The sequence below is a fragment of the Primulina eburnea genome, chromosome 6 (assembly GCF_022965805.1).
Source record: "Primulina eburnea isolate SZY01 chromosome 6, ASM2296580v1, whole genome shotgun sequence".
Taxonomy (NCBI): Eukaryota; Viridiplantae; Streptophyta; class Magnoliopsida; order Lamiales; family Gesneriaceae; genus Primulina; species Primulina eburnea.
The window spans coordinates 3,418,077-3,435,087 of NC_133106.1; the positions used below are offsets into that span (position 1 = coordinate 3,418,077).

Genomic DNA, 17,011 nt, shown 5'->3' on the forward strand with positions numbered 1-17,011 from the left:
TTTCATGTGTTTGAGTCGATTTACCGGTGATATGGTCAAGAAATATGGGAATAAATTCGAGAAAAGCGCACTAGGGCTGATGAAACTGTCCGCCCCAGCATGCACGTGAAGAAAAATGGACAGGAAAGCCGAGACAAGCATGTTGGGACGAAGGTTTCTACCCCCCTAGCGTGCTCGAGAGAAAAAAATACGACAAAGACATGCTGGGGCGGAAGTTTTTCCCAGCCCTAGCAGACCCGCGAAGAAAGAAGAAGGGTTTTGCGATATATGCACGCTGAGGCGGAGATTTTGTAAGGCTTGAGATTTATTAGTCTTCATTGATGTGATATTCGAAGATATGAGTATGCATGATATGTAATGAGAAGCACTAAGTGAGATGGGAGTAGGAAAGGCATGAAAAATTAGAGTTTTGAATGCAAGGAAGACCGCACCCGCTCTTAGAGAAGGACTGCACCCGCGGTGAAGAGGCAGTAGGGTATGACATTTTTACAGTAAGGTCACCGCACCCGCGGTGAAAACAAGAGCGCACCCGCGGTCGCTGGTTCTGAATTTTGGATAGGGCTGCCGAGAGCAGACCGCACCCGCGGTCCAAAAGACACCGCACCCGAGGCCGTCGAGTTTTGGAAAAGGAAAGTGGTGCTGTAATGCCCGAGATTAAATCATTATAATCAGACGTTGATTAATTGACATGATTGAGATTATAAGAACTTAAATGAACCGATATGACAAGGCCGGGCGTCGTTGCACTTGTTAGCCAAGTATTTGGGCAGAAACTTCGGCGCTCGAGCGGTAGAAAAGCACCGCCCGAGCGCCAATGCATCACAAATTATTGCTCGGACAGAAGGTTCGGCGCCCGGGCGGTAGATTTCGACCGCCCGAGCGCCAAGGGCGCGTCTTGAAAATTCTGGACAGAAGGTACCGCGCTCGAGCGGTATATTTCGACCGCTCGAGCGCCACCCGGAAAACATGAAACAAGCCACGTTTCATTTTCATGCAAGAAGTGATATATATCAACGTTGAATTCCCTCAGAAGCTATTGTCCAGAGCCGAGGATTTCCTCTAAGAAATCCTTACGCCTTTTCATTCGTAGATTTGTGGTTTCGGCAAAATCCGCTCGTCTGATTTTGAATCCGACTTCAGTACTGTGTTCCTATCAACACAGGCTACAACTGGACGTAAGTTTTGTTACGTTTAGACATGTTTTGAAATTATGCTGTGGTCAGAATTGAATAGGATTCATATATGATGTTCTTGTCATGTTAGACATCATAGAATCGAAGTCAGAATAAGAAACAAAGTGTTTATATAATTGTTATGATTTTTGGAGTTGATTTGACTGAGATTTATCACGTGTATCAGTATTGATTGCGAGTTCTGGTATTATATTTGTGATGTTGAGAATGACGGGTTTAGTCAGATTGTATTATTATGCCGTCGAAACATCAGTTGATTTATATTGATCAGATTCAGTATTGATTGAGATGGATCAGATTCCGTAATTACTCAGATTGTATTATGTTCAGACATTGATCAGATTTTGTACTGAATTGGGTATTGATCAGAACAGATTGTGTTTTGAGCTGCACATTGATACAGTGTATTTATTCTGGTCATTTCAGATTGAAGATGGACAGACTGGACTTCGAGACTTCGTCTTCCTCAGACGGGGACGACAAAGGCATAATTCATGTGATATTCGGGAAGCATAACTCAAATTAGATTAATTTGAGTTTCCCAATAAAATCACATACTAGATTATTATTTATATTGTTACCTGATTATGCTTTGATTTTAGAATTGTATTCAAGCAGGTAAGATAATTGTGATATTCAGTTATGAATATGATTATGCTTGTTTACAGATTGTTATTCATTGCATTTAAGATAGGAAAGTCTTGACAGTCATTGTCAGACTTCTAGACGTTCGGTGTATCTCAACTTAGGAGTAGTCATTACTCCTATTGCCAGCCGTCGATACAGCTCGGACCGAAGTCTAGGAATAAGACGTACAGTCGCCCCGAGTGGTTGGGTAGGTGACAGCCAGTGACGTCTTATTCACCCCGGGATCCCTAGAGTTATAGTTGAGTCGAGTCTAGACATGATTTGATTAGGACTGCATGCTCATATGGATGTGGCTCCTAGATCATGGGACCCATCGTTATTGCTTCCAGTTGTGCTAGCATGTCTTTATGATTTAGATTGGTTATATGCATGTTTAGCTGATTTGAAGTGCATGCTTATTGTGATTAGATTTCATAGCTTATGAAATCTAATGTTTTGATTTTATTCGTGACAACATGTTTCATGAATTATTTTATGTATATACATGTTTACCATGTTTTATATTGGGATTTATTCTCACCGGAGTTATCCGGCTGTTGTCTTGTTTTGTATGTGTGCATGACAACAGGTGGGGCTGGATCAGGGTCAAGATGATGATGAGAGAAGACGAGTGTAGCGTGGTGATTCCGGACTTACAGTAGACTTGGTTTTATTACTGGACTTTAGTAGTTGAACCTTAGATTAGCTTGTTGTACTTTAATACTGAAATGTATTTTATACAGACATGTATAGTATTTAGATTCCATTACCTTCCGCAGTTATATCTTAAAAAGAAAAATTTTTAGACCCTGTTTATCAGAACAGATAATTAAATCCCAAAGACGATTAAGAAGATGATTAGCGTCCGGGTCCCCACAACAGGTGGTATCAGAGCCTAGATCCTTTAGAGATAGATCTTTAGATTGAGATAGTCAAAACTGATAGATCTTTTAGACTGACTTAGATTAAGATAGAGGAGAATGAGCGGGGTAGATGAATTTTCTTTCCTTGCATGTGTGTGCTAGCATGAGAGTGATTTTAATGTTGACTGACATTGTGTGCTAGCATGAGACTATGTGTTACTGCTTAAAGATACATGTTTACCTGATTATATGATTTGAATTGCTATTATGTATTCTTAAATATGAATCAGATCGGATTCATGATCAGCAGTAAGATGATCATGATCAGAAAAGACTGGCACAAATTTGTATTGCTAGATTACTAATGTGTTTGGTAATCAGATGTACCGCCCAGAAGAATTCCAGAAAGAGGCAGTACTTCATATGATCAGACAGGTAGGTCAGAACCTCAGATAGATGTGTCAGACATTCAGATGGAAACACAGGTACAGAGGTTCCAGTCGTTTCAGCCGCCGGTTTTGAAGGGAAATGAGACGTCAGCAGATTGTGAGAAGTGGCTTGAGGAGACAGAAATGTTATTTGAATTCCTAAATTTCACAGATGAGTGTAGAATTAGGCTTATTGAGAACCAATTGCATGAAACTGCAAGAAGATGGTGGTTACTCACCAAAGGAGCTTTAGAGCAGAGTCGTTCAGTGATTACATGGAAGATCTTCAAGGTTGAGTTTTACCAAAGATTCTTCCCCGTATCATATAGAGAGGACAGAAGTGCAGAGTTCACGAACCTAAGACAAGGACAGATGAGTATCGATGAGTATTTGGCACAGTTCTTCACCTTGTTACGGTTTGCCCCTTTTATAGCTAGAAATGATCATGCTATATCTAGTCAGTTCATTCAGGGATTAAATCCAGAAATACGTACATTGGTGAATGTGAAGCCATCGAGTAGTTTTGCTGATACCTTGAACAAGGCCAAAAGAGCAGAAACGGTTCTGACAGGACAACAGGGAGTCTTATATGATCTTCCAACATCAAATCCACAGCAACTGCCTTCTGGAGTTGAGATTGGCAGCAGCAGTGATAGGAAGAAAGAACCATTGAAGATTCAAAAGAAACAGTTCAAGAAGTTAGGAAGTGATTCCTCTAGTTCCAGCAGTCCTAGTCCGAGCTATACCAGAGTGTATTGTAGGACGTGTGGAGGGCGACATTCCACAGAACAATGTAAAGGAGTGCTTGGTAAATGTAATGTGTGTAAGCAAACGGGACACTTTGCTAAGGTTTGTCCCCAGAAGGGTTCTCAAAGATCTTAAAGAGCAGGGTCATTGGTAATAATGACTGAAGAGCAGACTCAGAATTCACAACAGGTACTATTTCTTGTATGATTATATGCATAGGTATGGATATGTACTAATGCATTATTTATGAGTATCTGTGATTGGATAGCATGAAGATATGCTGTAACTGTTGGGTCTGTGTATACTGTAGTATTGATTCCTTGACTGTTGAGGAATATGTTGATATCAGAAATTTTTCTGTGACATGTTATATACTACAGTTAGATGAGGATGGGACTGGATTAGATTATGATGTACTTGTAATTGTCTGATTTGGATTGCATTATTGACATGTATATGCTAAACAAGTACAGAAATATCGTAGAATGTGTTCCAGAAATGGTAAGATTAAGACCAGATCTAGTTGATAAATGAGGATTTCGATCCGGAAGTCCTCAGAAATTGTAGGGTTTAGGACTCGATTATTACAGAAAGGAACAGATGGCATCCTTATGTATTCAGTAGATCCACTGAAATCGAGCCTAAAATTTGATATTAATATCATAGTTAACTGGTGTTTTCTTAGATAAGATGTCAGATGGGTTCTCTATCAGAAAGAATTGAAAGAATTGACAGATTAAAGTATGGGCTAAAGAATCTAGTTAATTGTGTATTTCTCTTGAAGACATTTTAGTTCTGTTTCTAGATTGACAGATTATGTGTTCAGGGGTATTTTGAAGAATTATGCTTGTTATATCTATGATTCCGGGATATATCCACAGCATCTGATTGTTTATATTGAATATTTGAAGACTGAGTTAAATATTCCGAGAACTGTGATTATTGTATACAGCAATGGGTCAGGTAGGGATCCGAATGCAATTATTGATACAGGTTTATATTCAGACTATGCGGTATCAGGAATGTCAGAATTAGCAGAATGTCAGATATGTCAGAACTTTCTTATCTAAGCTGGACAGATTATCTTATTCTGATTATCTTATTCTCGTATTGCTGTATATCTGCTGAGTATTGTTATTGTTCTAAATCAGTAGTTGAGACATTTTATATTGGTTGGGAGTATATTCTATTTGCAGATGAGATATAGCAGTTGATCTGGGCAGTATGAAGATTGGTCAGCCAGCCAGAATTTATTATGTTATGAGTTTTTTTTAAACTCACTAGATCTGTATAAGTTCTTTCTATTCAGAATTCGATGTGATATTACCGTTATTGTGAATCAGTGTAATACAGTTTATTGTAAACAGTTGAAATCAGAGCAGAGTATCGTTTACAGTAACAGATATGTGACTTTGTGTTTGTATCAGACAGACTACTTCTATTGTGTGATGTCAGAATGTTTCAGAATTATTTATAGCTTTTGATATGGGTAGTCAGAGCCAAATGCCAGGTAGGTATTTCTTCATTATTTTATATTATTAACTGATTGTTTATACCGGATAGTTCGAATCTGAAGCCACAAGTAGTGTCAGAAATGCACCGCAGGGGATTCAGTTTTCATTCAGATATTTCAGAATGTATGATACTCGAACAAATAGTGTTGGTATAGACAGATTTGATCAGTTATAACCGAATTTGTACCGAAAGGTTGGTAAAAAAAAAAATGGTACTGATATGTCTGGATCGCTAACAAAAGAAGCCAGAAAGCTAGGAATCAGAAGATGATTACCGACTCATTATAATCCTGAATAGAAATGGAAGTACATTTCTAGGACTGATGTAATGAAATTACCGCCATTTTCTTCAGATTGGGATATGGTCTGAGCGTGATTGATAGATTGTTCAATCTATATCTAGTAGTTTGTAAAGATGATGTACAAACAGAACTAAGTGACAGAAATCCCTGTCAAAGAAATAGTCAGATTGACTAGAAGGATGATTTCAAGTAGAGTATATCAGACTATGATTACGATTAAGTGTGTAATTGTGGTAGATTATATCATCAGCTCTCTCTGGCAGATTGTTCACAAAGTGACAGGTAGTCGGAGTGTCTTGTTCAGATATTGAAAGATATTAGTAGAACTCTAGTGCTGAATGTTAGCACTAGTTATCAAGATAATTCAGAATGGATAGATGTAGGAAACCAATGTCGGATGATGACAATTGGTATTTGAAACCGAAGATGGCATAGGTCCTTGAGGGGGATAAAAAGATGAAATATCAACTATAGGTGGTATTGCTTTGTTATGGATTGCAATTGGCGTATATGGGTGTTGTATAGCCAGTAATATGAGATTGAGTTGGCTAGTGAAATGAGTTTGGATGTTAAACTCTATTATACATTTCTTCTCTTATATTTGAAATTGATTGCTTATGAGTTCGAGGACGAACTCAGATCTAAGAGGGGGAGAAATGTAATGCCCGAGATTAAATCATTATAATCAGACGTTGATTAATTGACATGATTGAGATTATAAGAACTCAAATGAAACGATATGACAAGGCCGGGCGTCGTTGCACTTGTTAGCCAAGTATTTGGGCAGAAACTTCGCTGCTCGAGCGGTAGAAAAGCACCGCCCGAGCGCCAATGCATCACAAATTATTGCTCGGACAGAAGGTTCGGCGCCCGGGCGGTAGATTTCGACCGCCCGAGCGCCAAGGGCGCGTCTTGAAAATTCTGGACAGAAGGTACCACGCTCGAGCGGTATATTTCGACCGCTCGAGCGCCACCCGGAAAACATGAAACAAGCCACGTTTCATTTTCATGCAAGAAGTGATATATATCAACGTTGAATTCCCTCAGAAGCTATTGTCCAGAGCCGAGGATTTCCTCTAAGAAATCCTTACGCCTTTTCATTCGTAGATTTGTGGTTTCGGCAAAATCCGCTCGTCTGATTTTGAATCCGACTTCAGTACTGTGTTCCTATCAACACAGGCTACAACTGGACGTAAGTTTTGTTACGTTTAGACATGTTTTGAAATTATGCTGTGGTCAGAATTGAATAGGATTCATATATGATGTTCTTGTCATGTTAGACATCATAGAATCGAAGTCAGAATAAGAAACAGAGTGTTTATATAATTGTTATGATTTTTGGAGTTGATTTGACTGAGATTTATCACGTGTATCAGTATTGATTGCGAGTTCTGGTATTATATTTGTGATGTTGAGAATGACGGGGTTAGTCAGATTGTATTATTATGCCGTCGAAACATCAGTTGATTTATATTGATCAGATTCAGTATTGATTGAGATGGATCAGATTCCGTAATTACTCAGATTGTATTATGTTCAGACATTGATCAGATTTTGTACTGAATTGGGTATTGATCAGAACAGATTGTGTTTTGAGCTGCACATTGATACAGTGTATTTATTCTGGTCATTTCAGATTGAAGATGGACAGACTGGACTTCGAGACTTCGTCTTCCTCAGACGGGGACGACAAAGGCATAATTCATGTGATATTCGGGAAGCATAACTCAAATTAGATTAATTTGAGTTTCCCAATAAAATCACATACTAGATTATTATTTATATTGTTACCTGATTATGCTTTGATTTTAGAATTGTATTCAAGCAGGTAAGATAATTGTGATATTCAGTTATGAATATGATTATGCTTGTTTACAGATTGTTATTCATTGCATTTAAGATAGGAAAGTCTTGACAGTCATTGTCAGACTTCTAGACGTTCGGTGTATCTCAACTTAGGAGTAGTCATTACTCCTATTGCCAGCCGTCGATACAGCTCGGACCGAAGTCTAGGAATAAGACGTACAGTCGCCCCGAGTGGTTGGGTAGGTGACAGCCAGTGACGTCTTATTCACCCCGGGATCCCTAGAGTTTATAGTTGAGTCGAGTCTAGACATGATTTGATTAGGACTGCATGCTCATATGGATGTGGCTCCTAGATCATGGGACCCATCGTTATTGCTTCCAGTTGTGCTAGCATGTCTTTATGATTTAGATTGGTTATATGCATGTTTAGCTGATTTGAAGTGCATGCTTATTGTGATTAGATTTCATAGCTTATGAAATCTAATGTTTTGATTTTATTCGTGACAGCATGTTTCATGAATTATTTTATGTATATACATGTTTACCATGTTTTATATTGGGATTTATTCTCACCGGAGTTATCCGGCTGTTGTCTTGTTTTGTATGTGTGCATGACAACAGGTGGGGCTGGATCAGGGTCAAGATGATGATGAGAGAAGACGAGTGTAGCGTGGTGATTCCGGACTTACAGTAGACTTGGTTTTATTACTGGACTTTAGTAGTTGAACCTTAGATTAGCTTGTTGTACTTTAATACTGAAATGTATTTTATACAGACATGCATAGTATTTAGATTCCATTACCTTCCGCAGTTATATCTTAAAAAGAAAAATTTTTAGACCCTGTTTATCAGAACAGATAATTAAATCCCAAAGACGATTAAGAAGATGATTAGCGTCCGGGTCCCCACATGTGCCGTGAGCTTAGCGCCCCCGCGGTCATGAAGAAGCGCACCCGCGGTGCTTGGTGCGAGAAATCCACCTTTGATTCTTATGTTGGCACATGGCCTGAGGTATATATACTTTGAGCATGACTCACTTCTTCTCCATTCCAGCAGACCAGCAACGAGAGAGAGAGAGTTTCTTCAAGCCTTTCCCTCCATCTTTATCATTTGGTTGTGTAAGATTTACTCATCCAGAAGTTAATACAAGCTTATATTCTTGTTCCTCGCTTCAAAGGCTACAAAAGGATGTAAGTTGGGTTATGTTTCAGCATGATTTAGATTCCATGTGTTGGAAGAATTATGATTTGATGATTATTATGTATTCTTGACATGTTAGACATAATATATTTGCAACCGGATCGAAGAACGGACACCGTATGTTATTGCTAGTGCTTTCCAGCATATATTGAGTTGAGATATACAGATTTCAGAATTGATATTATGCTCTAATAAGGATTATGAGTTGTTGAGATTAGAATATTATTGGTTGAGTTACCGGTATCGAGAAACTACACCGTTATGTCGTTGAAATGTACCAAGATAGATTATTGATTCGTACATGTATTGATTTGAGTTAGAGATTGATAGAATGCATCTTCAATTGTTATTTCAAACTTGATATTGACAGATTCGACATCGAGCCTTCAATTACGACAAAGATTGTACGGCAAGAAAGGTATAATTCATGTGAATTCGGGGAGATACAACTCGAATTAGAATTGATTCGAGTTTCCCAAAATCACATACTAGTTGTTGTTTATATTGTGTTATGTTTATGCTTTGTTTATAGATTTATATTCAAGCATTTAAGATAGGAGAGTCATTGGCAGATTTGCCAAACTTCTAGATGTTCGGTGGTATCGACGCATAGGAGCAGACTTTCTCCGATTGTAGACATTCGATACAGACAGGACCGAAATCTAGGAATAAGACGTACCGTTACCCCGATTGGGAGGGTAGGTGACAGACAGTGACGTCTTATTCACAACGAGATCCATAGAGTTAGAGTTCGAGTCGAGTCAAGATATGAATTGATTTGAGTTGCATGTTTATATTGCTTTGGTTTCATAGATTATGGAACCCATTGCTATTTCTTTTATTCATGTTAGTGTGCTTCATGATTTATATTGCGTATATGCATGTATAATATGTTTTATACTGAGATTCGTTCTCACCGGAGTTTCCGGCTGTTGTTGTGTCTGTATGTGTGCATGGCAACAGGTGGGACAGGATCTGGGTCTCGACGAGGATGAGAGATTGATAGAGTGGTGACTACGGGCACAGAAGATTACTAGTGGTTTTTACTAGACATGTACTATATATGAATTGTAGTTGGTAGTGAACACTAGTTTGTATTATGGAAATAGAACAAGACTTGTATCTATTTATGTTTGAATGAAATAGAGTTGTTGGTTATGTATGATTTATATACATTTGAATTAGTGTTAAAAAGCAAAATTTTGACCCTCAATTTTTAGAAAAGATCCAATAAATCCCAAAAAGAATCGAGTTAGAGCTCGGGTCCCCACAGATTTTTAACCGCCCTAGTGTACCCGAGAAAAAGTTTGTGCGAGACAAGCGCGCTGGAGCGGGAAATTCCATCCGCTCCATCACGGTCAAGAAGGAAAAAAAATTCATCGATTTATTTCCATTTTTCTGGATGTTACCTTCTTGATAAAACCCTAGCACACGTTTTTTGGAGTCGAATCAGTTTTTATCAGGAAGAATAGCAACCCCACGCAAGGATAAATGAACCAGAGTCAAGGCAACTTGAAGAATTTGGGATTTTTTGAAGAACGCGTCTTCCATTCTTTGACTACACCAGTATTTTTAGTTTAAGAATATTCATTAATTGTTTTATTGCATATTTCATCATGAATTCTAGTAGCCAAACTTTTTTTCCTAGGGATTTAATGGGATCTTACCCCAAACCGTCATTTGAATCATTAAAACTTCGACTTTTATGGCATTCTTGATTATATTATCGCTTTTACCTGAATTATTAAATTCTAGCTAACTTTGATAATATTTTTTATTGCGAGTGAGTTCGAGAGAATAATTTGCAATAAGAACGAGTAATATAATACGTGGATTTACAATTTACATAGATATATGAACCTGAATATATGTTGGTAGTCATAGTCCGATAGATCGAAAGTTAAGGGATTCCATAAATCATGAATACAATTCACCATTGATAAATATTAAAGATATTTAAGTATTTTATCATGTCGAATTAGTTTAACATAACTGGAGAAAGATTGTTAATTATTTATGGAATCATATAAAAGAAAATGAAAAATGGTCGAGATTAATTATAAGAAGAACGAGGGGTAGGTTCCGAAATTCCTAACAAATTTACTTCATATTTGATTTTAATTATTCATTTTGTTTTATGTATTTAAAACCTTGAGTCCACGAGAGTGCTAGAAAAACTCGATCAGTTATAGCTTTGTCATCAGAAAAGATTTATAGTTAAGACAATTAACTACTAAGTTCACCAACACAACCCCAAAAAAAAATTTCTACAACTTTGTGTCTAATTTGTTTGGTCCCTATTAATTTTTTTTACAAACATAAGTTTTAACAATACAATCATACTTTATATCGAAAGTAATTATATCATATATGAACGCATTATTATACCGTTATTATCAGTGCATCGTTAACTGAAGGCCTGTCTCACCCAACTAAAAAAAAAAAACTAAAAACATAAAATAAGAATAAAAAATGTATGGTTTCAAAAAATAAGAAAAAATGTTAAAAATATTGAAAAATAAATTATTCGATAAAATTAAATAAAAACAAAAGAGATTATTTAATTAAAATTTAAATAATCTAATTTAAATCTTACTACCTTATATTAAAGTTGAACGACTCATAAAATTGAGAGTATGTTTTTTGTGAGACGGTCTCACGAATCTTTATCTGTGAGACGAGTCAACCCTACGGATATTCACAATAAGAAGTAATACTTTTAGCATAAAAAATAATAATTTTTCATGGATGACCCAAATAATATATATGTCTCACAAAATATGAGCCGTGAGACCGTCTCACACAAGTTTTTTTGTCTAAAATTGATTCTCAATTAATTGGTGGAGTCACCAGTAAAAGTCGGAATTATCCTTTTCAATTTTGTTCTTTTTATTCATGCGAGGGATTGTGTTGTCAATTCAACACCTACCGTGCACAACTTTGTGAGCATCAATGAGGTGTCACTCACCCATTGGATGCATAATTTTTCTATATTTCATCACATCCAATGGGTGAGTGACACATCATTGGTGCTCACAAAGGTGTGCACGGTAGGTGTGCATGATATCAAAACTAATATATGATATATATATTATATGTGTTTATCTTTTATCTTTTCGATTCGAACTTGACCCGGTCTATTTTATTTCAACTTTCGTGTGCTATAACATTTAAATATGCATAAATACACAATTTAATTATTTTGGCTTAATTATATTAATTACTCAATTTAAAATAATTAATCTTAATTATCGCCAAATAACATATAATTAAATCGGGTCATTACATTTCTTCCCATCTAACAAAAGATTTCGTCCTCGAAATCGGAACACACAACACACACATTATATACAACATAGTCACACATCTACCACTGATAGTACATAGGAAAGTCAGAGTACATGGAATAATTTGTGACAGTTTCAAACAAGTGAGGCCATTCTTGACGCATTTTAGCGTCCAATTCCCATGTAGCCTCTTCAGTCCCATGTCTACTCCAATGTACCATAACCAGTGGAATCGTCTTATTTCGAAGTTGCTTATCCTTTCGATTAAGAATCTGTATAGGATACTCAACATAGCTAAGAGAACTGTCCAACTCCACATCCTCGGGTCTCAGAACATGAGATGGGTCCGACTCATACTTCCGCAGCATAGATACATGAAACACATCATGTATAGCAGACGAACTCTGCGGCAAGTCCAATCTATAAGCTAATAAACCGATCCTTTCAACAATAGTATACGGTCCAATATAACGTGGAGCTAACTTCCCTTTTCGCCCAAATCTCATCGTTCCACGAGAGGGTGAAATTTTCAAGAAAACTTGATCGCCAGCTTGAAATTCTAAAGGTCTACGTCTTTTATTTGCGTAGCTAGCTTGACGATCCTGAGATGCTTTCATTCTTTTTCTAATCAAATTTATCTTTTCATTCATATCTTCAACGAACTTAGGTTGTGCCAATGGTTTTTCTCCAACTTCATTCCAACATACGGGAGATCGACACCTTCTACCATACAAAGCTTCGAATGGTGCCATCCCAATAGTTGTTTGAAAACTATTATTGTAGGAGAATTCAACCAATGGTAAAGATTCTTGCCAGTTTCCCCCAAAATCCATTACCACTGATCGTAACATATCTTCCAAAGTTTGTATAATCCTCTCTGTCTGGCCATATGTTTGGGGATGATAAGCTGTACTCATTGCCAACTTAGTACCCAAAGCATTCTGAAGACTACTCCAAAACTTGGAAGCAAATCTAGGATCTCGGTCGGATACAATAGATACTGGAACTCCATGCAATCGAATAACATTATCCACATATAATCGTGCCATTTTATTATAAGCATAAGTACGATCGTATGGAATAAAATGTGCTGATTTAGACAATCTGTCGACTATCACCCAGATAGCATCACAACCTCTGTTTGATCCGGGCAAGTGAGTCACGAAATCCATTGCAATATGTTCCCAGTTCCATTGTGGTATTTCTAAACTCTGTAACATACCTCCAGGTTTCATTCTCTCGGCTTTAACCTGCTGGCATGTCAAACATTTCGCTACAAATTCTGAAATGTCTCTTTTCATCGCATCCCACCAGAAATATGACTTCAGTATGTGTTACATTCTATGAGTACCAGCATGGACACTATGACGGCTACAATGTGCCTCTTGAAGCAATGCTTCTCTCAATCCTGTGACATTTGGTACCACCAATCTGTTATTCATTCGTAAACAACCATCTGATGAGATATTGTATTTATCTGGGTTACCAGACAAAACCAGATCTTTCGATTTCTGAACCTGTGAATCATTCTTTTGAGCTTTCTTGATCTTCGAAATAATCTTCGGCTCAAATTGTAAAGCAGATACAATAAAATGATTGCCTTTCGGCTGAAAATTCCAACCAGAAATACATAAATCATCATAATTCTGCCAGACATGGATAGATGCTATCATAACATCCTGATACTTCCGGCTTAATGCATCAGCAACTTGATTCATTTTTCCTGGCCGATACTGTATTTCACAGTCAAAATCTTTCAACAAATCTAACCATCGTCTCTGCCTCATATTCAGTTCTGATTGAGTAAACAGATATTTCAAACTCTTATGATCTGAGTAGATAATAAACTGCTCACCGTATAGATAATGTCGCCAAACTTTTAAAGCAAAAACAATGGCTGCCTGTTCAAGATCATGAACTGGATATCGGGATTCGTGTGTTTTCAATTGCCTTGAAGCATAGGCAATAACTTTTCCATGTTGCATTAAAACACATCCCAAACCTCTTGATGATGCATCAGTACAAACCACAAATCCACCTGATCCAGATGGTAATGCCAACACTGGTGCTGTTGTCAGCTTCTCTTTCAATGTAAGAAAACTATTCTCACATTCATCTTACCAAATAAATCTTGCATCTTTCTTAGTCAGTTGGGTAATAGGTCGGGCAATCTGCGAAAATCCTTCAATGAATCGTCTATAATACCCAGCCAATCCCATAAAACTTCGAATCTCCGGTATATTGGTTGGTCTAGCCCAATTCAGGACTGCTTCAACTTTACTCGGATCTACAGATATACCTTGGGCTGATATCACGTGACCCAAAAATATCACGCTATCCATCCAAAATTCACACTTTGACAACTTAGCATACAAGTGAGAATCTCGAAGTGTTTGAAGAACCAATCGTAAATGCTCTTTATGTTCCCGTTTTGATCTCGAATACACCAGTACATCATCAATAAAGACAATCACAAATTTATCCAGAAAATTTCTGAATACTCTATTCATCAAATCCATAAACACTGCTGGTGCATTTGTTAAACCAAATGACATTACTAGAAATTCATAATCCTCATATCTAGTTCTAAAAGCTGTTTTAGGAACATCTTCTTCTCTAACCTGAAGTTGATGGTATCCTGATCGAAGATCAATCTTCGAATAAACAGAATTTCCTTGAAGTTGATCAAACAAGTCATCAATTCTAGGCAGAGGGTATTTATTTTTACCAGTAACTCGATTGAGCTGTCTATAATCAATTCACATTCTCATGGAACCATCTTTCTTCTTTACGAATAGTACAGGTGCTCCCCAGGGTGACATACTAGGACGTATATAACCTTTTTCGAGTAAATCTTGTAACTGCTCTTTCAGTTCTTTTAGTTCTACAGGAGCCATTCTGTACGGCGCTCTAGAGATCGGCGCAGTACCCGGCATCAAGTCAATTCTAAAATCAATTTCTCTCTGCGGTGGAAAGCCTGGTAATTCTTCAGGAAAGACATCAGGAAATTCTTTTGCTACTGGGATATCAGATAATTTCTGTTCTTTCTTGGTAGCATCCACAGCATAAACCATATATCCCTCATTTACTAAAGATAATAATCTAAACATTTCCATCGCTGAGACTAACGGTATCTTAGCCTGTGATCCTCGACCATAAAAATTCCATTTGCTACCATAGTATGGCCTAAATCGTACTACGCCATGAAAACAATCTACAGTGGCTCGATAACTAGACAGTGTGTCCATACCAATGATACAATCAAAATCATGCATCGGTAATACAATCAAGTTTGTGATCATAATGCTATCATCGAAATGCAACACACAATCTAACACAATTTGCCCAGATGGAATAAATCGACCAGCTGGCGTAGACACAGATACAGTTTCATGAAATGGTGTAGTCCAGAGTTCATATTTATCAACATAATCGGATGCAATGAATGAATGAGATGCTCCAGTATCAAATAAAACTCGTGCAATATGATCGTAAATAAGGCAAGTACCTACGATCACCCCGCCTGGAGCCTCTCTAGCCTGATCCTCGGTCAAAGCATATACTCGAGCTTGTTGAGGACCTTGGAAAGACTGTGGCACATTACCCCTGACCTGTGGGTAACTAGACTGCTGATAAGACGGTGCAAGAGCAAATGGTCGCTGAGATGAGCCACCTGGAAAACTACCTCTGGCATAAGGCAACTGCTGTGGCTGCATCTGTCCCTGTGCACGGTTCGGAAAAACTCTGGCAAAATGCCCTGACTGACCACAAGTATGACATGAAACCAATACTCCACTACACTGTGCAGTAGGATGTCTTCCTCCGCATCGATCATAGTAAATCACGGGGTTCTGTCCACCTGTTGCACTTTGCGAACTGCTCGAACTAGAGGAACTGGACTGATATTTCTTTTTGAACTGTTTTCCTTTTGGTCTGAATTGTTTTTGTTTCTGCTGTTGGTATGACTGCTGAGATGGAAAAGATGGTGTACCTGCTGAAAAAAAATGAACCACCACTAGGCATTTGTGGAGCCTGTGGTTGTCTACCCCTTTTCAATCCAGCTTCAATTCCAATCGCCTTGTCAACAGCTTCGGCATAAGTTGCAGGCGACCCAGCCATAACCATAGCATGTATTTGGTAGTCCAGTCCTTCCAAAAATTTTGAAATTTTCCCTTTTTCACTCACGGCCACATGTGGTACATAAGTGAGAAGAGCAGAAAGTTGTCGAGCATATTCTTCCACAGACATATTACCCTGAACGAGTCGATAAAATTCAGATTCTCTGGCTGAGTAGTAGGATGGTGGAGCATATTCTTGGAGAAATTTAGCACGAAACACCTCCCAAGAAATCTGACTACCAGTTTGTTGCAGTACATTTGTAGTAGCCTCCCACCAACGCTGTGCACGATCCCGTAGTTGGAGGACTGCTATAGTTAACCTTCTATCAGCATCATAATGTACTGTGTTGAACAAGAATTCCATATGTTTCAACCATCCTTCTGCTCGATCACTGCCTTCATTTCAAAAGAATTTCGCAGGATGCATATTCTGAAATCGAGCTACAGCCAATTCCATTTCATCAACTCGGTGCACTAACTGTTCTACCTCTGCATCAGCTTTAGCGGCTATCTCTACAGCAGCACACGTCTACCTCGAGGAACTCTGTCATTTCCTCCGATATTCTGTGCCCCAGACTCCTGAGCCACTTCTTTTCCTTTCCCTTTATTTCCTCTAGTTGCCATTCTACAGGATTTATGGTTAAATTCCCAAAATATTCAATAACCTCAATATAATCCAAGCACTGAAATACAACTCAAATGTATAATCTACATGTCATATCCCTAAGATACTAACATGTCATTCATTCCAGGCAAGAGCAAGTAATTTCAAATAATCAAACACATGCGCACAAATTTCTTGTGCCCAAACTCGAGTGTACTAACTCTAGTACGAGCGTATCCCAGTCTACGCTCTGATACCAACTGTGAGGGCCCGTTATCCTAATAACGATTTACTAGCATGCAATCATGATTAATCAGTAAAC

The 17,011-nt window shown here is 37.9% G+C and overlaps 1 protein-coding gene across 1 annotated transcript; it reads right to left on the reverse strand.

Annotated features, from left to right (window-relative positions):
• Window positions 1–13,301: 13,301 nt before the first annotated feature.
• On the reverse strand, window positions 13,302–16,449 carry LOC140835262 (uncharacterized). The gene is made up of 5 exons (XM_073200751.1): window positions 16,014–16,449; window positions 14,807–15,958; window positions 14,173–14,605; window positions 13,845–14,067; window positions 13,302–13,700 (listed from the first exon to the last, which is right to left on the reverse strand). Exons 1-5 carry the CDS (start codon window positions 16,447–16,449, stop codon window positions 13,302–13,304), a joined length of 2,643 nt encoding a protein of 880 aa, XP_073056852.1.
• Between the last annotated feature and the right edge of the window lie 562 nt (window positions 16,450–17,011).